This window comes from Vanellus vanellus (assembly GCF_965231255.1).
Source record: "Vanellus vanellus genome assembly, chromosome: 6".
NCBI lineage: Eukaryota > Metazoa > Chordata > Aves > Charadriiformes > Charadriidae > Vanellus > Vanellus vanellus.
Window position 1 is genome coordinate 2,501,452 of NC_138911.1, and position 24,837 is coordinate 2,526,288.

Consider the following 24,837-nt stretch of genomic DNA (forward strand, 5'->3'; position numbering starts at 1 on the left):
ACGCAGCTGTGTATCAGCTGTAGGTAAGTCTCTCTGTTCCAAACCTCTGGGGCATGAAGCTGAAACATTAATGCATCAGGGCACTCAGGTTTGGGACAGGGACATTCTGTGTCAAAGGTTTGCCCTGGTTTTGAAGCCCCTGGAGTCTGACAGGCACCAGAGCTGCAGTCACAGAAAGTCCCAGCTCCAGACTGGTACATATTTATTGCCAAGCAGGGACCACCAAGTAGCAGAGCTGGGGAGTTCAGTGGCTTGTCTGCTCAACTGGCCTCCGAGCTCAAAGAGAGGATCACTAAGACCAGGTGTCAGTATGATAGTACTGATTTCCTGGCAACCTTAACACAAAACTTCCCACCAAAGCCAAGCAGCAGCAGCTCTAGGTCAGCAGATAGCAGGCAGACAGAATGGCCCGAGCAGCTTCCCCAGCACCTGGTAAATCACGCTACCCTGCTTGAGAACTAGGAAATGTAAATTGCTGAGCTATGGGAATGCTGAGACCTTGTAAGCAAGTGTGAATGCCAAAGAGCAGCCTTTATTACAGCTGCTTGAGGAGCACAGTAAGTAGGAACTATAGACTGCCTTCCAAAATAGAAGTGTTCATTGTATACCCCGAACTCCTGCGAGCAAGGACCAACCACATCATGAGTCTGAACTGACAACATGGTTAGTGCTCCCTGAATAGCCAGCCCCAAATAAAAAGTCAGTTGTCGCTCACACTGAAAAATTCCTCAAGCTCCAAATGAGTGAGTGGTAGTACTACTGAGCCAGTAGCTGCATATATCAAGATGTGCTGCAATGCTAAAAGGTAGAGTCACATACCAAAGCCTAACACATTTCTATCCTTTGTTGTCCAAACTCTTTTTTAATAAAGACACCAACCATTAAGATTTGGGGAAGTTTACAGATTGATCTGCCCTATTTGAATGGAAACTCTGTGGCTGCTAAAGCACCCTCATAATATCCCAGTGTGTTGCACAGTGCCTCGCTCAAGCTCTGTAGTCACACTTCATAAAAAATCTTCGTAGACTGTCTCCTGGCAGTGTCACTGTACTTCCCGTAATACAAACACTTTAAAAATGCCTCTAAGGCTTTTCCTCCCCTCCAGCTCTCACCCCCCAAAAGAAAGTCTTTTGATTTAAAGGAGAATAGTACTTCTGAAGTACAGACCCGTCACTTGTTAATTCAAGTTCGCTGATTGGCTTTAAAGTCATTTCTTCCACTTCTGCTTTATATCTTTAGTCTTCTTAAATTTCTTCTGTTGCTTGGGTCCTCTTGCTGTTTCTAATTTTCTCTTCTTCTCACTGGGAAACAGGAACAAAATATCTGTTAAAATACACTAGATTCCCATCCAGCTGGGAAATTTTTGTTGTAAAAGGGGGACAAGGGTCTACATAGAAATGTGGTTGGGAAAAAATACTTCCAATTTCTTGGGTCATTTAAACTGGTGCTAGAGAAAGCACGAACAAGAGTATGACCTAGATTTTCTAGCATCTCCAGATTCTCTAACCCAATTTGAATCCCTAAGATCTTGATTTTTAGCTCTTGTCATTGCTTTTCAAGACTTTAAGTTATGTGTCCCAAAGGCGATTCATATAGGGCATCTGGAATTAGAGTACCTAGAAAAAATATTAGCACTGACAGTTTTAAGTATACAATTTTGTTCCTGCACTAGATTCTGACTAGAGCAAACATGACAGAGCTCGGATCTTTATAAGCACTGACAAGACTCTCTCATTCCTGTAAGGTTTCTGGAAAATCACAGCTTCTAGCATTCATGAAAAAAAAAAACCAACACGCATATACAAAGGGTGGAATAGAGATCATATAATTACTTCAGCTGTCAGGTACCCCGGGAAGGGGAAATAAGCAAGCAGGCGAGTCTCAACTATAAATCCCCAAGGAAAAGACAAAGAAAGACTCCATGCTGGGCAAGGTAGAAGAAAGAAGATGGATGAAAAGGAAAGAACTGCAGAAATGCAGACTCAATATTTCACAGGCTTAAGTTCACATTTGAAAGAATTCTTCTTCCCTGAATTTGTATTTTCTCCAATGGGAATATCATAGGCTCCCACCCAGTGGTAGCTCCCAAAGCAAATGGGACAGTTACGTGGAATGAGTTCTTTCTTTAAAAGTGACCCAAGAGAGAAACAGTACCAACTTATGTGCATGATCAGGATCAAGACTCCACCATGTCAACAGAAAAAAGTTACAATCAGAGGAGCCACTGAGTACCCGGTAGAGCTCTCAGGTGCTCACACCCTCATGTCTCCAGGAAAACTGAGAAGCTATCAAGGACGCTAAGTTCATTTTATCTGCATTTAACTCTGCAGCTTCACTCTTTCGAAAAACTTTATAATAAAGCCAGCAGGAAAGACCAGAGAGACCTCTGTGGAGTATTTCAAATTCCTTAACCTTTTCAAACTGACGACGGAAGCGTTCTGTCCTGCTTTGCTCAGCACCTCATTCCATTCTTCATCGTCACCCCGGATAATATATCTAAGTGAAAAAGGTAAAGGAAAATCCACATAAAATTGCTAGCACAAAGTAAAAAAAAAATAAGGTGATTATATTGTCAGGCACACACTATTCTACAAACAAAGCCACTGCGTCAGCGCTCAACCAAATCAGTATTTGGAAACACACAGAAAACTAGAGTGGCAAAGGGATACAATAGCTTGTCATGACTCTGTCAGCAGACTCAGTCCAAACTAGGTCAACAGCAACCAACAATTGTCCCCATCCAAAGCTGGTCAGTGTCAAACTAAGTTCTCTCAGGAGCCTCAGGAGCCCCTATTGTAACCATCACAAAACCGTTCTCCAAAAGCCTCTCATCAGAAAAGCAGAGTGCTGAGTAGAGTACATCTGTTACGAAGGCAAAAACTTAGGCCACAAAGGTTGTACTTTCCATAGCAGTGGTGTATACCTCTATTTTGCCCACTAGATTTCTTAAAAGATAAACCTTCAATCACTACAGCTGTAAACCTGACAACCACAATCAGATCTATATTCATTATACAGATTTCTTTATAAAAGCTTGAGGGCTTTTTCTCTTTTTCCTCCTCCAAAAAAGAGGATAAGGATGGTTGCGGTGGTAAAGCAAGAGGATGCAAAAAGCAGTGGCCTGTAACAGAAAGTTAGCAAAATTAGCAGTGGGTCTTTAACCAGCAGTAAGCTTGAATGGTACAGTTTTTCTGCATCAGCCCAGGAAAAACTGAAGACCTGCAGCTTTCTTTTGAAACGAGAAATTAAGACAACAATTGCTATTCAAATAAGCTCATGTTCTGTGCCCCTTGTCTGGGTGTTCAAGTACCCTGGAAATTACATACAAATTTAACTAGGCAAAGCAGTCATGTAGCAAAATGGAGTGGTTGCTCTCCATCTCAAGTTCTTAGAGATTTAGAATAGACTAGCCTTTGTTCATACAAGGCTGAACAATACTGGACAAAGCCTTTTCAAATCAGACAGCTCTGTCTTTTTTATTAGTTTTCTATAACCTGTATTGAAAAGTGTTCAAAATAGATTTTTGTCTCTCCTCATGGAGGAGAACAGAATTCTATTTCTGGGTGGAAAAAAAAGGGAACATGGTCCAAAATGACAAACAAGTATCAACTCCAAAAAACTGAATTAAAACTTTTAAAAAATCTGGTTATATTGTTTTCCTAGTGTGACTGACTTGCAAGTCACTTCAAATCACATCCATTTTTGTCCTTCCTTCAAACAAGAAAACCAAAGTTTCAAAGAAGCTTTCTCAGATTTGACAGAGATTAATCTAGAGTCAAAACAGACAACTCTTCTAGGATGTCGGTATAGTAAACAGGATTTATAAGACAAAAAGTGGAAGGAGGAGAGAGAGAAGACAGAGAATCAGTGGCATGAAAAGAGATGTCCAGAAAAAGAGACATCTGCTGACACTTCAAGTAAATTGCTGGTTCAGTAATTCAGCATCCTACAAATTGTCCAGCTTTACAGAAGTTAAAAGGCACCTGTGCTCACTGTAGTTAGTAAAAGAAGCTCTGGTTGGTTATTCATTTTCCATTGATTTGGAAAGCATGTTTTGAGCTGCTAACAGAGCTGATAAAGACTAAGTTATTGGCCGTCAGGCACACAATACCCAGTTTTCATTACTGTAGCTGCGTATGCTTATCGTACCTGGAGACTGTGTAAAACACCCACTGCTATTTCTCAGTTATTGATGGTTTGAGATAGTGATACTGCAACTACAGCCTTGAGCACAAGTCTCAGCAAGATGCGGTAGTGACCTGGCATTCAAACAGCTATCAGGGGAAAACTGGATTTGAGACTCATACGGATAAATTCTTACTGTGTAAGGTCCATTTCCTTCAGCTTTCCCACCTCTTGCTTGTGTTTTTCTTGGAATTCCTTTGCGGCTTCTTCCTACAACAGGACAGCACAACAGCTGCATTAAGTTCTAAGTGCAACAGTGACCACGTAATGCAAGGAAAACGCCTTTCCCACTGAAAGAGAAGTACATCCCCTAAAACAAATACCAGATGATCCCGAAAAGCTTATCTTTTTTATATAATTGCATTTTTATGTTATTTGTACACATATACTTGTAATATATAACTCCAGTAGGCTCTGCAAAAATTCTATACTGCAGATTAACAAAGCATGACTAGAAGCATGTAACACAAAGCTGTCGGTTTTAACTACCATAAAGTGACAGACCTGATGTGGAATTCTTTCCATCCAAGAAAATTTAGATTACAAGGCTTCTACACCCAAGGGAACTCCATGAAGTGTTTACATATGTATGAAGTAGAAAGTTCATAATTACCAAATCGTCATTTAAAGATTTCAGCGTTGGCTCCATTACAATATCCTTTGTTGCCACCATCTGCTCCTCCACAGCTTTTTCCTGGACTGTGTTAAACAACTGTAAATGAAGAAAGCCAACACATGTAAGACGCGCTGCTGTTTCTTCTAGGTTACTGTTTTAAAATAAATACGAAATGTTGTCTGTCTGCATGAAACTCTTCTAACCTTGCAAATATTATCAGGCAGTTGTTTATTTCTGATGCATACATTCCATCATACTGAAATAAAAAGCTCAAGGCTTTTTCCTGAAGGCAGAATTATGTACAGCTTTTATAGAAAGTATAAAACTAAAATCAGTTAGCACTCAATGACACTTGCATAAATGTAGAGAACTCATCGTTTACAACATACTTCATTAATACAGCATCACTTGCAGCTAAAAGCTGCATATTTAATTTTTTGTATATTATTTTCTTCAAGATAATTATAAGGATGTTATGCTGAGCAAATCACCTCTCCCATGAACAACCCTATGCCGGATTGCAGAAGCTTTGGTACCGTATCCTGAGTCTTGAGAACTAGAGGGCCCAGGCTCAGCAAGCAATTGCAAGCAGTTGGTGAGTATTCTGTCCGTCTCACCATTGGATAACTCACCACGTTACTCACTTTATCACAGACATTAGAGAGAAAAAAAGCCAGAACCAAAACTTTCCAGTTATTTCGCTGGACTTCAAGTCTACCTCTAAATGACATTGGACGTTTTTTGTTTTTTGTTTTTTTTTTTTTTCAAGAAAAGTTGAGATGCCACCAACGCAGTGAACAATCACAAACAAATGGCTCAGGCTCAGCTGGCAACATGGGTTGTATGCTCAGCATTTTGGTCAGGACATTTCAACATTTAAAACCATAAGACAAGCACTATTATTGGGGAAAACACTATATAAATCAATGCCATAAATACCTGCTTTTTCCACTGGGATTTTCCCATCTTACAAAGAAACTTACAGTCAGTTACTGGGGACGCGTTAAAGACATGCAGTTCTGATTCAGCTTTCTATTACTGCCAGGCACAGTACTGGAATCACACTTTGGTCCAATACAACCAAGACAAAGCTGGTCACAGTGCTGTTACCTGAACTACTTTGCGGATGATTCTGTTGAAGAGACCCATCAACTGACTGCTGGGCAGTTCTACTTCCTTTTCCAGTTGGTCCAGAGATTTATGCTGTAGGCCAATGCCTAGAAAAAGGGCCTGAGGAAATGACATGTATTTCAGTTATAGAAGCTTTTAGAGCATATACGAATACATAATACCCTCTACACGCCCTACACAAGGCTCCTCTGGTACGAACTGAAGCTTTGCTCAGATGCACAGGAACACCCCAAAACTATTCTGTAGATGGCAGATGCCATTCCATACTTAGTACAGATGAATACGTTTCTCCTGAAGTACAGTTCAAGAGCCAGAAGCTTTTGAGACATTTTTAAGCCACAGTTCACACCATGTTATAAATGCATGGAGTGCTTCACTGAACACAGAACAGAATATGATCCCTACAAACTTTATTCAAAGCAAACGCTAAAGGTGGAAGAACACTACAAGCAGCAGAAATCACGAAGAGGACAACAAAAGAAGCATCTACCTGAAACAAAGTCTTTTTTTAAAGATGACATGAAACAGGAAACTATTCCAAATATAAATGTAAAGAGAGGTGAAGCATGGCTTGTTCTCACAGTGATACATACCGACTGTGCAGCAGAGAGAGAGATATCACCCATCTGGTTGAGAAAAAACATCCTGGCAATGGTAGGTACCATATCCATGATAAGATGATAGTCCACCATGTTGCGAGAGTACATCTCTAATCTCTTCAGGTCATAAGGGATGAAAACTGATTCTAATTCAGCACGGCTGATGGCTGATGGGTACAACAAAAAGACAACAATGTCAAGACTGTTCTTCAAAGCTATCCAGGATCTCAGTATTTAACATGTTCCTTTTTATATCAGTGAGTAAAGGCCAACTGGTACCCCATAGGTTCACTTCCCAACACACTTCAAAATTCAGCACACTAGGTATAACACTGCTATTCAGACTGGCTTGGTTATTCAAAGTCTTTTCAGACAGACATACGGCCATGTGAAAAACAACCGCCAAAACAGACCAGCATAGCAACTTAAAGATGCCAGAGAGACTGAAAACAGTGAGGGCTGAGAAACACAGGTTGCCCAGTCTTTAATTATCTTACACTGGTTTTGCTGTTAAAGAGCCTTGTCCACTTGTAGCAGCAACCAATACTCTTTCACCAAAACAGATACTTAAAACCCACAAGACACAGACTACCAAGTTCTCTTAAGAGGACTCCCCTCTGTTAGGCATACTGAGAAAACAGCAATTTACTTTTCAATTGTTCTGTTAAATTGTTCTGACTGTTAGAACTGTCTTGTCTGGCCCCTTTTTTATAGTGCCCGTGTGTTTCCCCCAACAAGTGCTGCATTGAGCCCAGTAATATGCAGTTGAACTAAAGCCTCTCTCTTAGAAAGACATCACGTTCCAATTTCTAAATATCTAATGACAACTTTCTTCCTAAGATCCTAAGCAAGCTGCTCTGTCTACTGACCCTTGCTATTCAAGGCTTCCCGTTTAATTCCATACTGGATTTGGCAGGTGTCAGTATCCATCCATGTTTTGTAATGCATTTAGCTGTTACAGTGAAGAGCCCTCTAATTTTGGGTTACTGAAATTTTCAGTCAAAAAAGCAGGAAAAAAAATCCACACCAAAAAAACACCACTACCCACTTTCAGTGGCAGAAAATGTCATCTTAGCTTTTACTTACAAATACAAGATTTTTCTGGATAATAGGAACAAAATACAGTAACTGACCAAAAGCAATCCCTGGCACTTTACAAGAGAGATCATATAATGCATGTATTTGAAAGCTCTGATAAACATATACATAGACTTTAGTCTGCAATCTAACTGAACATTGTGAACCAGGGTACTCACGTGGTTGTAGCTGCTGTTTGATATTTTTGTTCTGTAGAATGTTCAATGCCAACGAGGGAGAGAATGTGCTGAACTGGTAGGAAAGCAGAGAAAGGAACCGCCTCCTAAAATCTGTAGGACAAGACAAGAAAATAAATTATTCCTGTGGACATCTAGAATAAATATCCCAGAAGATTCTCCTAGCGTTAGCAAAGTCAAAGTTACCTTTCCAGAAGGCAGTAAGCCAAGGCTCCTGTTCAGTGTCCTCTTCGTTCAGCATCTTCAGCATGATGCACGAATGTTCACCAGTCAGGTCATTCTAATAAATAAGACATATTTCTCATCATCCGCATGAACCTTTTGCAACCTATGCTCAACTGAAGAAGGCAAAGGTCTTCTAAATCAACAACTCATGTATCAACTGCTAGTGATCACCACTGCCTAATGTCAAAACCTATGAACTTCTAGAATTTGGTAAAGCCCAGCGCTGAGAGATTTTGGCTTCCTGAGGTAACCAGTAGTCACCAGTATTGCAAATTCCAGGTGCAGCTCAAGAGCCAGAAAAACAAAAGAAAAATGCAGTGACACTCTCTAAAAGTACTATAACTGCTTGTGCTATTTCTTGTAAACACCTTGAAAAACAAGAGCAGTCAGTTCCAGGGCCACTTGCATATTTTACTAATGACCTCATTAATAACCCTCAACAGCTGCACCTTTGCTCTAATTTTTAAGTGCAAACTAATTAGAAGACCACATTCAAAACCCTAAAACTTTACTCCTTTAGCTAACTATAGGCCCAAAGAACAAAAACGAACCTAAAACAAACCCCAAATGTAGTCTCAGAAGACTTTCCTCCCCAGATCACACCTCACAGAAGCTAATGGAAAGATGCCCGGTGATTTCAATAGGGCTGGATTTCATTCAGAAACAGTATGCTACTTACTGGTGTCTGCCGTAGATAAACTGGCACAAATCCAGCACGTTTCCAAAACCTGGGGAAAGGGAAAAGAGAAAATGCACCGAGAATTACGAAGCGGTTGATTCTACAATAATGCTTGTGGTTAAATGCAATCTATCTACCGTACAAGAACAACTGTCAAAAATTATGCAAAAGCCTGTAAGACATCCCACCAACTAATGAAAATGAACACTGACAGAAAGTAGTAACAGCAATTAAACTGACGGAGGTTCTAACTTAGAGAAGTGAAAAATGATGATTGTGATATCAAAAAATGAACAAACTTGGAAAGACTGAGAGAGGTAATACAAAAGTTATTGTATTTGACATGCTTCCAAGAACTCCTTTAAAAACAGGCAAACAGATTTTGACCAATAATATCACAGACTCCTAAGGAATACCCTGGGGAAAGGCTGAGGATTTATAGTTTACTTCAGAGACTCTGCTCTTCTTCAATTAATATTTTCCCTGGCAACTACCAGGTCTCAAATAATCACTTGTGGACCAGAGAGAATCCTAGACTGATCAGCAAAGTCCTGCTGACATCTCTTTCCATTCTCACGTTCCTTCTTGCATCTTAGTTGTATACTGACCCTACAATTCATTTTGCCCAGTAAAAAAGGAGGACTAGTATAAAAAGACCTGCTGAGACCAAACATATGGCATCCCAGACAAAAGAGAGAAGCCAGGCCCCAGAGCAACTGTCCCTGGCAACCCACCTCCACAGGCCGTGGGATGACTACTCATCAGCTGTGCAGGATGTTGCAAATTTCAGCAGGAAGCCCTACACATGCACCCCAGCCTCTCCCCATGCCATTATTCATCCTTTTTTTATCTATTCCCCACAGCTAATAGTCAAATGACTAAAAAAAGTAGTAGTGAAACACTTTATTCTCCCCCTCTGCTCTGAGAGGGATTGTTCAAATAAAGTAAGACATCTGAACCATTTGCTTTATAATTTGCAAAGATTAAGACTATTTCATAATAACCATTCAGTTTCAATGCTCTCCTGCATAGCTAAACAATTCATCATCACACTTTGGCATGAACTTTGCAGCATGCTTGCCACAGAGCAAAACAGGCTACCGTCTGTCTGTCTGAAATGCTAAATTGCACGTAGCCGCCTAACATTGTTCTGACTGGATCAGTCACAAATTAGCCTCCACCGCTATGGATTCACCACTTCCCACACTATGCCTGAAAGTCTCAGAAACCTAGATATTTTATAGAATTTGATAATATTAAAAAAGTTAGCATTTATTATAAAATAATTGAATTGGTCCCCAAATTGGTCAGGAAGTTGGACTAGATTATCATTGTAGGTCCCTTCCAACTGAAATATTCTACTCTACTCTACTCTAAAATGGTATGCTTTCATATAAAACTATGTTGTAAAGTGGAGATAAAACTAAAGATGGAGTAACTCAGTTCCTCCATGGCAAGAAAAGCTAGAAGCAGCTGAAGTTGCTGGTGAAAAGCATTTACTTTAGTCAGGAAACTAACAACTAGCTTTGAAGTCAGCAGCAGCTCAAGCTTCCACAGGTCACAGGAAGTAGTATTTAACTTCTCCCTACTTATTACAGGCTGTTCTTACATCTCTAGCCTAGAAAAACTGAGCAATTAAAGCTAGTTAACTGCTTAGAAGGGTCAAAGACACAACGAAGAAGGGAATGGGTTTTCCGTCAGGAGTCCGAAGATAAACTACCCTGAAGGATGTACTTAGGATCAGCCCTACTGTACATCAAGAAAAGGTCTTACAGGAGAAGTGGGCTTCAACCTGTCCCAGTTTTACAAACCAAGTGAAACATGCAGAGATAAAGAGAATGTCCGAGGCCGAAAATAACTACATCTGTATTACACACTATATTATTTATATCTATTATATATAATAGATATTAATTTATATAGTTGTATTTTTGCACTGGATGTAACTAGAAGACAGAATAATGTCTTACTTGAGTAATCTTGGTGTTAGGCCATAAGATACCCCTAGATAGTCTAGGTGTTCAGCTTGTCTCTCGCTCAGTTTGAGAAGTAAAGGAGGCAAGTCTTTCCGAGGCGTCACAACCTCTTCTAATAAACTAACAGTCTGAAAGAGAAAGTGGAAATGGGTTAGTAGCAATCCTCACAGAAATCTGCAAATTAAATCTCTTATTCTGTATAAAAAAATATAAGTATCTCCTCCTTAAACAGACAAATCACTATTGAGACACAGTGAAAAACAAACAGCTTAGCACAACAGAACATACAAGAAATGCACTGAGCTCCATACCTCACTGCTTACAGTTGCAATTTCTTTTGGCTTTTGAATTGTTTTTTCTTCCAAACATGGAAATTTGCCTTCATAGTACATCTGCAGTAAAGTCAGAGCTCTGCTGCCATAGCCCATCTGTGAAGTAGGTAATATATGCCATAAGTAAAAAGATGTATCTAGTTTTAAGCAAAAAAATGCATCTAGTTTTTAAGACAGGGCAACAACATTCTCCCCTTACAAACCCATTAACAATCATCAGTGCAGAGATCAGTCACTGCAAAAATGCATTTTCTTTGCTACATAGCAGCTCCATGAAGGACACTACAGAACCTGGATGTCCAAAATCACAGTGAGAGCCCAGCTGGTAGTTCAGGATTGTGTAATAATTCTTGGTGCTTAACTCTGGCACTCAAAAAATGCCAAACACCAGCATGAAGATCTGGGAATCTCACAATAAATATCACCGGATCTTGGCTGTATACTGCTGCTTGGGATGCTGGTATGCTACAATGCTGCCTAGTAATGACAGGAGCACCGGTGTGCTACCCACTCAGAGGAAAGCTACGCCCCTCAGCCTGCTGCGGCATCTGACCATTTCTGTTCATTCTACCTCACTCTGTTACTACCGCTGGCTCAGTCCCCAACCTTAAAATGCTGAAAACTGGAGCAATTGAAACGTTTGGCCTGTTCTTGAATTCTGCCTGCAGAGCCATTCTCATGGTACCACTGCTGACTATTCACAATAACTGGGTTCCAAAATACTTTACCCCCTGATAGTCCGGATGAACTGCAATACGAACAACACGCCCACCGGAGAGGCCCCCAAAGTCCGGATCTTGGAACTGCACAAGAGACAGAAGTCAATTTAAAGAACACAGATGGGTACTCTGGAAATAAGAAACAGTGCTGAAATATATGTTGGGTATGAATACACAGCTAAATCATTCACCTGCTCTGAAACGGTCCAGGGTATAAGATCACCAGAAGCTTTCTTTCCCCTAGAAAGGCTGTTCATGATAGACTGGCGAGAGATCTCTCCCTCCATGCACACCTGCCAGAAAAGGCAAAAGACCATTAATGGAGAAAAGAGTGTTTTCTCCTACAGTCACTCCACTACAGCATTCTGTCTAGTCCATTGGCAGCAAACATAAAATCTTGTCCCACCAATATTTCTCTTTAAATATCATGTATTTTTCATGTAAATGGGGCTTTTTCATTTAAGAAACAGTAGATTTAACTGTGTTGAACGCCGATAATTAAGAACCTGTGTTCTTAAGGAAGGAAGGAAGCATATAGTCAGATACCCAACAGTCAAGGGCTGAACTATTTCTACATCTCTAAGCATGTACATCTGAGGAATTTGTATTTTTGCAGTTCTACTGCAAATAAAAGGAATGCTAGAAACATGGGATAAGCAGAGTGAACCAGTGAACCAACTCTCCTTCCAGGAAGTTGAAATGGGAGGACAAAGCCATCTCTTGAAGCAGTAGTTCAGCTCCTCAAAAGGCTTCTCAGCACAAACAAACACATTGTAGACAGTCAGAGGTCTATGTGAAAGGATCAGCATTGCCATGTACTTATGCAGCAATTAGTGTTAACCAAAGAAAGTGGAGGGGAAAAAACGTCCTTAATACACCGTTGTAACACACACAAAAAACACAGCCCTAAGCTACCATCTACTCCTGGGTAGTACAGTGCTGTCATAGTACCCTGGTAGCAGACTGTCTCACAGCGCTATGCTGCTTTGTTACTGACCTGAATGCTTCATAGATACATGCTGCTCTCTTACCTGAACAACAGCAAGCACTTCTGGTAATGAATTCTGGGTAGGTGGAACAGGTGGCAAAAGGCAAAAAAGATGATGGGCAGGTGCATCAGACAGCATCTGGAGGTCATTGGGCGAGTTCTGGAGGGTAAAGACATACCAGAAAGTTGAAGAACTGTTACATGAGAAGAGCTTCAAAGTCCAGTGTAATTTTAGTAGCTGACTTCTAAACAATCCTCCATTTTCTGAATTTAGGGCCATTAAGAAACTTGGAACTAGTACAATACTGACGGATGAAGAAGCTCACAGACCATTCATGGCTGTTATACTACCAGACAGCATGTGTTTTTCTCAAATGAAACCTCTTGCTCTAATATGTATGGAACTGAACTTTCCATTTTTATATAGCTGCTTATCTCTTAAGCTACCAAACCTTAAAAATGTTTATTTTTAACGTGTCAGATTTTTAGTACTTCAGTACTTACGGACTTCACAACTCAAATTTACTAGTCACCTATGGTCTCGAAACCTTGCAATGAACTGTTACTCTTTTCAGTAGTACAACAGTACTACCCTTTTGGTTAATTTGAGGCTCCTAGAATACAGTAAAGAGAACTGCAAAAGAGGTTTGTCACTGATACTATGCTGACACGCTTGTAAGCTCATCTAGAATTTAGTCTTCAGAATTTCTCAAGACAAAAATATTCCAGATATTTGTAAATCCACTGTATTCAGCCAAGACCAAGACAGATCTCAGAGAAAGGATAATACAGATCTGTATCCAAGAAGCAACTAAAGCTGTTCAGAAACCTCAATTAGGCCAATTCAATTAGACTTTCCTAACAAGTACTGCTCCCTCCACAAAATTCCTCGCTGAAATTTTGCTAGAAGTAGCACAAGCTTTACCTTGTAGTGTGAAGCCACATAGAGGGCCATCAGTCTCTGCAGAAAAACTTCTGATGCTCTGTGGTAACAAAAAAGCGTGTCTCTATTTACGTAGTATCTTAACACAGGGGTTAAGGAAACAACCTCCTTGGAAACAAGGAAAGAGCTCCTTGCTGGTTTAGGAGTAATTTTTTCAATACAGCCTTGGGCTACATGCTGGCTCGTGCTCTTAGACTCTACAGCTCTATCTACAAGAATGAATGACTTTGGGCAGTGTTCAAAGCTTTCACACCCTTCATCTGTAAAGCTAAACCTTTTACAACTCCAGCAAGGACTTCCCTTCATTCAACCCTTTCTTAGGATTGTCTCTGCAATAAAACTGGAGTTTGGTAATGTCCTGGTAACATACACCACCAGTCTTACAAGGCAGCATTAAAAGCTCAACTCCAGAAGTGTGGCCTTAATAGATTTTTGCTAAAAGATCATGTGTTGAGGTTATGACATTAGCTGGACAACCCACTTTTAATCAACTTGAAAAAGCCTCCTTTGCCTGAAAGCAACATATTTTGATCAGAGCATAACATTTGAGTAAGGATACAGGTCACAAGTCTCAGGCAGTGGGCAGCCAGAAACAATTCTGGTGATGTTGAGACAGTCCAAACACAGCAGATCATTTAGCCACTTTTCAACTGCGTCACCGGGGGCATATCTGATTGACTCATGGAGGGAGACTTCATGCAATGTACGAGCTGCAAACAGATTTCAGAGAAGAACATCTGGAGTTGGAAGTTACAGCTAACAAAGAATGCATAGGATCAGCATCCTTTGAAGGTCCCAGGACATTAGAAAATCATTACTCGCATAGCTTTCATCCGTTAAAAGTCTTTACATCTGAAAATCGTGAGGAAAAAACAGGAGAGTTCCTTCATTTTCCCATACCACTACCTTCCTACAGCTACAAATTACATGGACACGTGGGATACCCACAGGGCTTGTCAGTCAGCAAGCAGAGATCACAGTTATACACCACAGTCCAGAATACGATGTAATACCTGAGGTGAGTTTAGCTGTAGCTGTAGATTTGTTCTCTGCTGTCATGGTGACTTGGCTTTGAGCACTCTGTTGACGGAGCTGCTGAATGAGCTTCAGAGATAGTGATCGACCAGTACCCTCATACCTGAAAAGCAGAAGACAAAAGTCTGAAGCAAACAACCAAACAGCAATCCTGAGCCATGGGGAAGCTCCAGCACAGAACCAGGCTGCCATCCAGAGCTATGTGCCATTCTGAGGCCTGTGAGGGCCCCAACCATCTGTGAGAATCACTGCCTTTTGATGTTCTTGCACGTGTAGGACAGGGCAGCCCACCCTGTCACTTTCTTACTCTCACCATACTTGAAGAAAGATGTCATTCTTCCCTTTCTCCTAACAGACTGCAGAACCCTATTTATATATTTGCTCCTTATAGCAGAACAGAAGTCAAACACTTAATGAATCCACAGTGGATCCAAAGGAAAGCAGCAAGGTCAAGTACTGACTCTTGGTTATTTCAAGGAGCACTTCCATGACAGATCAAGAATTAGCATGACCTGATGTAATAGTGTGCAATCAAAAAAGCACTGCAGATAAGAAATAGTCCACTGGCACTTGCACAACTACTTTTGCAGGTAAACAGGTGCGGCTCAAGCCTTACCCATTGATTGTTGAAGCCATGAAAACAAGATAAGGGCCTAGCAGGTTTTTCACCAGGGGTAGAGGAATGGCAGCAGCTTCATCAATCACAACAAGTTCAGCTTGACCCAGTTTCACAGAATCAGCAGGGTGTATGTACTGCAAAGAATGAGAGGACACCGTCACTGTCAACAACAGCTTGTCTGGGCATTAGGGAAATGTCAGAGTTGGCAAAGCTGGAGCCCTGAAAAGCTGTTTGCTATCCCTGTTCTCCATGTCCATCAAGCCAGAGACAGAGACATGAAAACAAAGAGTTGGGAGAGGGTTCATGTTACCCCAACAAGGACTGGGTCACATCTTGTTGCAAACATTTCCACACAAATTTACCTGCAGAGATCATGAAAATAAAGGAAATCTAATCACTAGAAACATATGCTTTTCCCTCACTGTTTCTTTCACTTCCCTTTGCTTTTGTTTCAAGAAGAAACCCGCGAGCAATTACCAAGGGAGCTTTGTAATCTACTCACAGAAAGAAGGTATTTTGTGAAAGTCACTCACCAGAAAAAAAGGTCTGCCTTAAAGCAAAATCAATCAGGACAGTTACACATCACATAAAATTAACATATTTAAAATCAAAATAACTACAGCATCAGTAAAGCCAACAGGTATGAACAACAAGTAGAAAGGTAAGGAAAGACAGCAGGGCAAAAGAGGCCAGATACCTGAATGGTCTGTCTGTGCTCCTTGAACACATTCACTCTGACAACAGCCTTGTTAAACTCAGGATTTAAAGACTGAACAATCTCATAATCCAGATGTTCCTGAAAGAAAACATTGTTAACTAGTATGAACAAGCCAAGATCTAAGAAAAATATAATTTACCATTATCATCAAAGTAAGTTCACTAAGAGTACACTGCTGTTTCAGATTCTAGTTAAAAACTCTTATAACAAAAGCTTCAGAGGCCTGAGAAATTCTTTACTTATGTTAAAAACTATTTCACAAAGAGACTGATTTTCCCAACTTAAAAACAGAGAAGAAAACATTACTGTACTATGATTCACTTTTGCAGAACATTATTAAAAGGGCTGGTAGGGGCAAAAGCTGGTAGCTAATAAATGTAAACAAAAATAAAACCCCTCTAAACCAGGAACACTGTGAAAGCATGGTAAACCAGCCTGCTTTCCTTACCTGATACTGCAGTGCATCAAAGCCTTTAAATATGAACTCAAAGAGAGTGTGAAGGTTATCAGGGCTTGGAGATGTGACAAAGATATTGGAGTAACTGCACAGAAAAATAATACAAGAGTTTAACTCTTTTTCTAACAAATTTTACATATACATACTAAGTAGAATGTTTTCTTTATATGAGGGGTTTATTTTACCCAATAACCAAAACATAGCAGGTTCTTTTAGACATTTATCTCACTTTACATGTGATTATATTGATTTTTAAATTTGAGGTTTTCTTATTACTATAAACCAGAAAAACTTGAATATCAGTGTATGAAGCAATCAAAAGATATATGAAGAATAAAAAGGAGGGATTTAGGACTAGAAATTACAAATATATTCAGATCCTGTCATATTTTGGGGTTTTTTTTAAACCCACGGATGCAAATAAAGCCTGGGAAATGGGGGGAATACTCACCCAAAAGCTACTGCTCCAGCAATAGCCAGTCCCAAAGCAGCAGATTTACCACGTCCCCTGGCTGCTGTTAACGCCACAGTGCTCCGTAGAGTTTTCTCAGAAATGGCTTCAATAAATTTTAGAACTGCTTTTGCCTGATGATCAGAAAAAAAAAAATAGAAGACAAAAATCAGCTGTGTTTAAATTGCTTCCAGTATTACTTAGACTTACCATTAGTACGTCTTCTTTCATAGAACAGGAAGAAAGAAGACAGACAAGGTGGGAGAGCTGAACATTAAAACCCAGACAAACAATGTGTAAGAAGTGGTAAACTTGACCCATGGAGTTCTTGCAATTATTCAGGTCAAGACAAAGGTCAACGATCAATAGAGCAATTCTCAATTACTACCACCATGTCACTGACCACAGAGCATATTCAGCAAGACGGGAAGAGGCACACTGCTCTCAGAGGATGAAGATGAACATATCGTGGCAGTGAGAAGCCCTGCTATAAAAGCGCTTAAGCAGTGCACAGCTATGGGAGCCACTGGGCTGAACTGCAACTTCTCACTGGATACTCTGAAGCAGAAAAGACAATTGCAATAGGGCCTTCATTTGCACTAGGCAGCGATTCTCAAACTGGAGTAGAAAAAGTTTAAGGGAGGCAGGTATGAGGTCATATTAAAACATGATATGGATTTCCAACTTCTATTCAAAACTAAACTGAACAGAAGCTGCAGGTTAAGTTTTCTGCTCATTTCAAACCCTTAGACTCATCATCTTTTTAAATGTGGACTTCTCCAGATCAGCTTCCTGTCTCCATTCTAGTCCTTCCACTTATTTTCAACTTCATGAAGCAAATCACTTGATACTGTCGTTGAGCTACCATGTCCTATCAATTCCTCAAGGAAATTCTTGAAGACCACACCCATAGATGTTCACACTCAGATCTGATTACACGCAAATGAGACACAAACATCAGTACCTAAAGTGACCTGTCAAGCACAGAGTATCTCAAATTTAAACAGTACACCAACCTGATCCAGGGTTTTACAGCCATCCACCAAAACTCCTACAGGCTGAGTATCCTGCAAGCTCTCCTTCAGTTCTTTCAGCTCCAAGTCCTGCGGCCGGAGGCTATCTTCCTATAAGCACAGGATTTACCATAACAGGATTAGTAAAGGACACTTCAGCAAAATTATACCTGTGTGATGTCTTCTGATATCTTTTATCAGGCAGAGAAAGATACTTGAAAGGAAATGTTACCACACGTTGAATATACTCCCTAGAAACAGAAAAATGTAAATGGACAGGCAGATATTTAACTCTTCAATTTTAATGCATGTTCAGGAGAATGGTTACTCAGGAGGTGGGTATCCTGGCTTCCCTAAGCTTGGAGGAAAAAAGGAAAGGATTTTTCAGTACATAGTAACTGGAGAATAGCATTGCTAGGAAGAAGAGACCATTAACCAGTTTTCTGAAGAATTTAATTAATTTTTCAGTCTTCAGGCTATTCCAAAATTTTATTTTATTTGTTATACCTGTCATACGAGGTGTACCTATTGGCACATAGTGCGAAAAACTACTGCAGCAGCAATAGATCAGTTTTCAAACCAATATCAAAATTTTCAAAGTGAAACAAACTCAGACACAAACCCAACCAATTTTAAATAGGAATGAATTCTGATTTTCCTAATTGTCACTTAAAATTCCAAAGGCATCAGTGTATCCATCCAACAGAGAAGCATTTGTGCTGCTGTCAATATTGTTACAATGCTAAGGGGGATTTGGTTTGGTTTGTTTTTTTAAAATAAGTGCTCTGTTAAAATGTTTTTACCATCTCTGACAGAACTTATGTTGGTATTTCTTATGCCAAACAAAACAGTCCAAAAGCTTAAAGGTTTCTATTTAAAACTGGTTCCACTTTAGTCTACAACGGAAAGTGGTAAAAGGATACATTTCTAACAGTGTGAGCTATATGTCTGGCTTGTATTCAGTGAATGATTCCCAAGATGTAGCACGAGTAACAAACTGAAACAAGAACCACTGCTTCTAGCTGTCAGGTGTCTCCTGAGCTTGTAACAGGCTCATTTGCAAAGCAGTTTCCCACCCTCCAACCCTCAAAACACTTTTTTATGTGTCTCATCCCAACTGCCCATCAGCTTGAAATCTCCCTATGCACTTCTGAAACAGCAACCGCAGCAATTAAGCTCCACCTCGCTAGGCTAAACAGCAATACAGCAAAACCAATAAAGACAGGCAAGCACACACACACAAAAAAAGCTGTGATAGGAAAAAAAAATAAGGAGGAAAGAAAAGACAGCTTCCCATACTTCACCCATACCAGGTATAATTTTTGCAGAACCTTCTATTTTCTGTCTGCTAGGAAATTATTTGATATAAATCCGGGTGAAAGGAAAGCTGCCTGTTTTTTTAACTCTTAAACACACTGTGGTAAACTCAGACCAATTTCTCCCAAGGAAAAGCGGCTGATGTTGCTTACTGACCTGTGACTGTGGTGGAACAGGTGTGATGTTTGCAACGTGACTGGAGATGGGCAAGATATTCAGCTGATCATCAATCACGATGCAATTCTTGCATGAGGCCAGAGACAGAATGAACCTGAGCAGCCAAGCAAAGACAACTCAGTAAAAACACTAGCAACACAATTGCATTTTGGTAGTTAATTTAAACTCTTTTCTAAAGCCAGACCTAGTATTTACAGCTACAGCTACTTACAGATGAGCTACAGGAAGTTCACGTAACCGGCAGGATGACTCTTACCATAAAATCAGGATCATCTACACAAAATCATCGTTGTGTAGATGATTTGTAGGATCATCTACACAAAATACGTATCCACTTACCAGGATGTCTCCAAAAAAGAACACTAACTAAAGACAATCTACCAAGGCAGCATTTAAGCAGGAGGTAGCTGCATAGGCTCTAATACATGAATCCACAGCAATTGTGACAAGCACTGACCCCCAAAGTCTGCAATCAGTGCTGACTTCTTAGTCCTTCTAATTTCTGACATCACATAACCACCTGCATGCTAAAGAAAAAAATCTGCAATTTTCCTATGGCTAGAGCTAGGGCTCACTCACTCAGCTGCTTATTCTATACAACAAAAGCAGAGAAAACACCTTTACAAGATGTTTCTAAAACAACAGAGAATACTCCACACTAAGCAGTTTTAAGTTTTACAGTAGTGCAATAAGTATCTGAACTTCTGTTCATACATTTCTACAGAGCGTTTCAAGAAATGGACTCTTCTAGAACAGTTTACAAATTTGGCCCTATTTGCATATTCCTTGTAACATATGCCAAAATGTTGTATACAATTCCTCCAACAACAAACTGTATTCATTTCCACAACAGTACATGAAAACTTCACTGAAGCAGCCAAGAAGCCCTATTCCAATGCAAACCTCTAGGATGCTTTCCTAATATGGAAAGACGACGTTGTTCCAGATGCCCTTCTTGGACATACAGCCTAGATTCTTTACACTCTTAATAACTTACCTCTCATTAAACCGTCCTACCACATCCTGGTGTGCCTCTGTTCTGTATCGAGAGTGTACATCCTGAAACAAAAAGAAAAAGTCAGTCTGGAGAATGAACAGCCGTAACAGTAACATTTACGAGATTGTTACTCATGGGACAATCCAACTTCTTTTCCACTCTTGCAGATTACAGTCTCCCTTTCCATCAACAGTGCATCCCAGACAGGATTCTGATTTTCTGTTTGTTGTGAAACATCCACATTTTCCAAATACTCGTTAAAAATGTGCTTTTCCTACCAATAGTTTTCACAATCGTCTTGCTTATTCTTGCTTGACTTAAAGGTCAATTCTGCCAGGTACAGAACATTCCAAACACCTCAGGGATGCTAAGAAAAAATAGTCTATCACTTTAATTCACCTACTGGCATTATTACTCATGAAAACAGTTCCTGCTCTAGGGGTAAGTATACTCAATATGAATAGGTCATCTATAGAAATACAGAGTAGTAGTGAAGCTGATCTCACCTAGCAACAGGTCACTCAAAAGGCCTATTTTTTACTTAAATTTTCTGTTACATGGGCAGATAGCATAAATACTTTCCAAAACTTTTGTGAAACAAAAGAACACAGTTACATTTGTGAATGACAAGTGTTTCTTCCTTGTAACCTGGCAGCATTTCAAGACACACAGGTTGGCAGAACTGCCTAAGCATAAGACATGTTCAATCAGAATGTACAGAAGGAGCAGGAAAAATGACAGAAGGAAGACCACAGCGCATAACAAAAGCAAAACTTAGCATCACCATGATGTACCTGCTTATATAAAACTGACATATTACACTGAACATATGCTGAACATACCATGGTCATTGTATAGAGCTGCTTCAGTGAGTTCATAGTTCTCAGAAGAATCGCCACGATTCCACCACCTTCTACTGTTTCAACAGTTCTAGCTAGCAGGTTTGGAGTCAAGGCTTCAAAATCCTAGGAAATAATAAAACTTCAAAGTTGCCTAAAGTTCATCAGTGTAACTAGCACCTACTAAAAAGAACAGAAAGCCTAAAAATATTATTTCTCAAATTCACATTTAACATTTGCATTAACTAATGTCCCCTTAAAATTCTTCTAACAAGGTGACCTCACACTCACAAAGCTTGTAAAAGATACATACGGCCATCATAATTGAAATAACAGAAGCAACAAATACTATTCCTGCAGCATTTAAACTTAAAGCAATCAATACTAGCACAATGTCCTTTTTAAGTCAAAAATTTTAACTCCTTACCTGAAGTACACACATGCCAAAAGTGTTACCAAGAATCTTATGGGTTTCATTGTAATAGCAGTAGCGAATGTTTGTGGCTGCTATAAATAACTCAAACGGATCATCGTCCTTTATGTTTAAAGTTCCACTTTTAATCTTCTTCTGTAGTTGTCTCATCCTCTTCTTCCGGTGGCTGGAGAATAAAATTATACAGAAGTTTTCTTGGAAAAAGGCTTGAGAAAAGCGCATTCAGGCCTATGTTGAAGTCTAATTGGAAGTCAGAGCTCAGCCTCCAAGGAAAAAATCTTGGATCACAATTGCTGCTTTTACAATGTGTTCCCATGTGCCTTCAGCACAGTGGTGGATTTCACACAGAACCAGCTGTTTTTGCAAGAAACCGCTTGGTTGGAATCATGCAGTTTCAGGTAACACTTCCTTTCTGACTTTGTGTGCAGACTGTAAGTACGCACACAAATCCAAGAATCAAAATTTTAAGCACTTTTTCAGAATGAAGGAATTCTAATGTTTAATCTGCATTCAATTCTAAATATTACTGAGACTAAAAAGGTAAGGAATTAAAGTTTTGGCCTTTTAAGGTTAAAAAGGTGAGGGAGAGATTGGTCCAGGACAGCACAGTTAGCGTTAGAGCTACAGAAAGAAACCAGATGTACGTAGCGCTGGTGTCAACTGTACTAGGGAAGCCAAATTTTAGTTCTGGAAGACCAAACTTCCTATAGCTCCTCCCAGAAATAACCTTGTTTCTCCTTAGAACCAAATTACACAACTTATGGTCAGCAGACCAGTCATGGAGCTTTTGATTCACACAGAGCAGCGACTGAAACATGAGACGCAATAGGTATCTTACCTGCTAAAGCCCAGCTCCTTTTTGTAACACCATAGGACAGAGGGTCTGGCCTTTACAGTTGCTTTAGACAACATGTGATGAAGTATAACCACCTGCCAAAACACAAAAATGTTTGTGAACAACTGTACTCACAAGCTAACAGCAAAGAGCAAAATATTTTTCTATACTTGATGTTACAGCTATGTTTTCTACTGAGCAACCCCGGGCAAAACAGTTGTGAAGGTTACATTCCTTTTTACACAGACCTGTGTGTTTGTGCCTTCTCCGGACCTGCACAACATTGAAGACACTGAATTATACCTACCGTTTCCTTAGCACTCCTCTTTGGTAGAAGTGCTAACAACTGCACAAATGGAAGGCAATTATTCCAGGCTAAACACAGTTCCTAGTATTCGTCCCTGGGATAGATTTTGCACAATGTATTTCAGACTTCTACAATTTAACAGGATTTAATTTTGAATTTTAAGCCCGTAGTGGGTTTGACAACCCAACTCACTGCTATGTAAACTGCACATTCAGTAAGCACACTTGCTGCTTTGGAGTCCAACTCATCAGTGGAAATACTGAACACAGCCAGACTCAGGATATGCCCTACCAGAACTCACCCATCAACTTTAGTGGTAAATTAATGACAACTTTCTTCTACTGCCACCTGATCAACTCATTATTTTCTCAGTTTTTTATAACTAGTTTATTTTACTTTGCCCATGAACTGGAGCTAACTGAACTGACTTATCCTAAACGCTATGGTTTTGCCATGCTGTTCCTCCCCTTTCCACTCGAAAAACACGAGTCTAAAGCCTCTGAAGAGAAACAAGTTTAGTTGTTAATTTCTTCCATACAAAGTTACCAGGTAGGTCGAGTCCAAGTTCTGTTGTGATGACATCTGCAAGATGACTCAGTACATAAAACACGGCTCGAGTGCAAAACTGTAATACCTTAGATTCACAGATCATTGAATCGTCTATGTTGGAAGAGACCTTTAAGATCATTAAGTCCAACCATCAACCTAGCACTGCCAAAACCACTACTAAACCATGGCCCTCAGCACCATGTCTGCCTGGCTTTTAAATACCTCCAGGGATGGTGACTCAGACACTCCCCTGCGCAGCCCATTCCAATGTCTGAGAACACTTTTAGTGAAAAACTTTTCCCTAATATCCAATCTAAACCTCCACTGGCATAACTTGAGGCTGTTTCCTCTTCTCCTATTGCTTGTTACCTGGGAGAAGAGACCGAGCCCCCTCGCTACCTCCTCCTTTCAGGGAGCTGTAGAGAGCGAGAAGGTCTCCCCTCAGCCTCCTTTTCTCCAGGCTGAACACCCCCGGTTCCCTCAGCCGCTCCTCATCAGACCTGTGCTCCAGACCCCTCACCAGCTCCGTTGCCCTTCTCTGGACACGCTCCAGCGCCTCAATGTCTTTCTTGTGGTGAGGGGGGGACTGAGGTAGCAAAGCAGCTCCTGCTAGCTAGCTAGAAAATTAATTATCTTTTGCCCCAGTTAAAAAAAAAAAATAAATCCGATTTGCCTGTACTTTCTTTTATTTAATGTTCACGAGCCTCTCAAACTGTAGGTGTTTACGGACAAGCCTCTTAAGCCGGTTCTAACACCCTTTGGCGTTTCCGCACCGCGGGGTTACCTCACACACGCTGAGCACGCCATCGCTCTGCCTTATTCTGTGCCGGGTTCAACATTTGCTTTACAGAGGAAAAAGCCGATACCGGGGGGTTGCAGATCAGCCGTTCTTCAAAAGCTCGGTTCAAAATCAGCACACACACACATTTTGCCCCCCCCAGCCCCGGTCCCTCCGCCCGCCGGGAGAGGGCTACCTGGTCCTTGCCGCGGTCGCCGACCACCACGAAGAGGGACCGCTGCCGCTCCGCCACCCCGTTCTCGATCAGTACCCGAATGCGGTTGTCCACTTTCCGGCGCTGCATGGCTGCGGGGCGCTGGGACCTTCCCCGTCCCTAGTGCCGCCCTGAGGAGATCCAGCCGCCCACCCGCTCGCCCTGAGGAGAGCCGCCCCCTCAGGCGGCAGCGACGGGCCCGGCGGCTCGCGGCGCACCACGTGGGAGCGGCACGAGGCAGGGCGGGCGCGCGCGCCGCGCACCGCGGCAGGACCCCAAGGCTGCCCCCGCCGTTCGCCTGCGCGGCATAGGTATTAATTTTATTATTATTATCGTTTTTAATCATAAGGATTTAAGCTGATTTTCCACACGGGAAAGTCGCGGTGGAGTTGAGGAAACATGCACGGAGCAGAGCCTCGGCGGCGCATTCG

At 40.8% G+C, this 24,837-nt stretch overlaps 1 protein-coding gene across 1 annotated transcript; it reads right to left on the reverse strand.

The window, feature by feature from the left end:
• Positions 1 to 1,031: 1,031 nt before the first annotated feature.
• Positions 1,032 to 24,629, reverse strand: NAT10 (N-acetyltransferase 10). The gene is made up of 28 exons (XM_082484907.1): positions 24,389 to 24,629; positions 22,562 to 22,653; positions 21,718 to 21,889; positions 21,294 to 21,416; positions 20,452 to 20,513; positions 19,434 to 19,548; positions 17,964 to 18,071; positions 16,948 to 17,081; positions 16,488 to 16,581; positions 16,019 to 16,117; positions 15,319 to 15,455; positions 14,681 to 14,805; positions 14,227 to 14,377; positions 13,650 to 13,746; positions 12,768 to 12,884; positions 11,928 to 12,029; positions 11,746 to 11,820; positions 10,997 to 11,113; positions 10,680 to 10,813; positions 8,710 to 8,758; positions 7,992 to 8,085; positions 7,788 to 7,898; positions 6,526 to 6,698; positions 5,912 to 6,031; positions 4,799 to 4,897; positions 4,322 to 4,395; positions 2,413 to 2,496; positions 1,032 to 1,301 (listed from the first exon to the last, which is right to left on the reverse strand). The coding sequence occupies exons 1-28, from the start codon at positions 24,494 to 24,496 to the stop codon at positions 1,208 to 1,210; spliced, it is 3,060 nt and encodes a 1,019-aa protein (XP_082341033.1). The 5' UTR covers positions 24,497 to 24,629; the 3' UTR covers positions 1,032 to 1,207.
• Positions 24,630 to 24,837: the final 208 nt, after the last annotated feature.

What these genes read in the sequence shown, in the direction of transcription:
- NAT10 (XM_082484907.1), bottom strand. Translation starts at nt 24,496, where the DNA reads ATGCAGCGCCGGAAAGTGGACAACCGCATTCGGGTACTGATCGAGAAC. An exon ending in CTGCCTGAGACTTGTGACCT is followed by an intron (nt 13,747 to 14,226) that starts GTATCCTTACTC and finishes CCCTGTGTTAAG; the next exon opens with ATACTACGTAAATAGAGACA. An exon ending in CCTGGACCGTTTCAGAGCAG is followed by an intron (nt 11,821 to 11,927) that starts GTGAATGATTTA and finishes TCTCTTGTGCAG; the next exon opens with TTCCAAGATCCGGACTTTGG.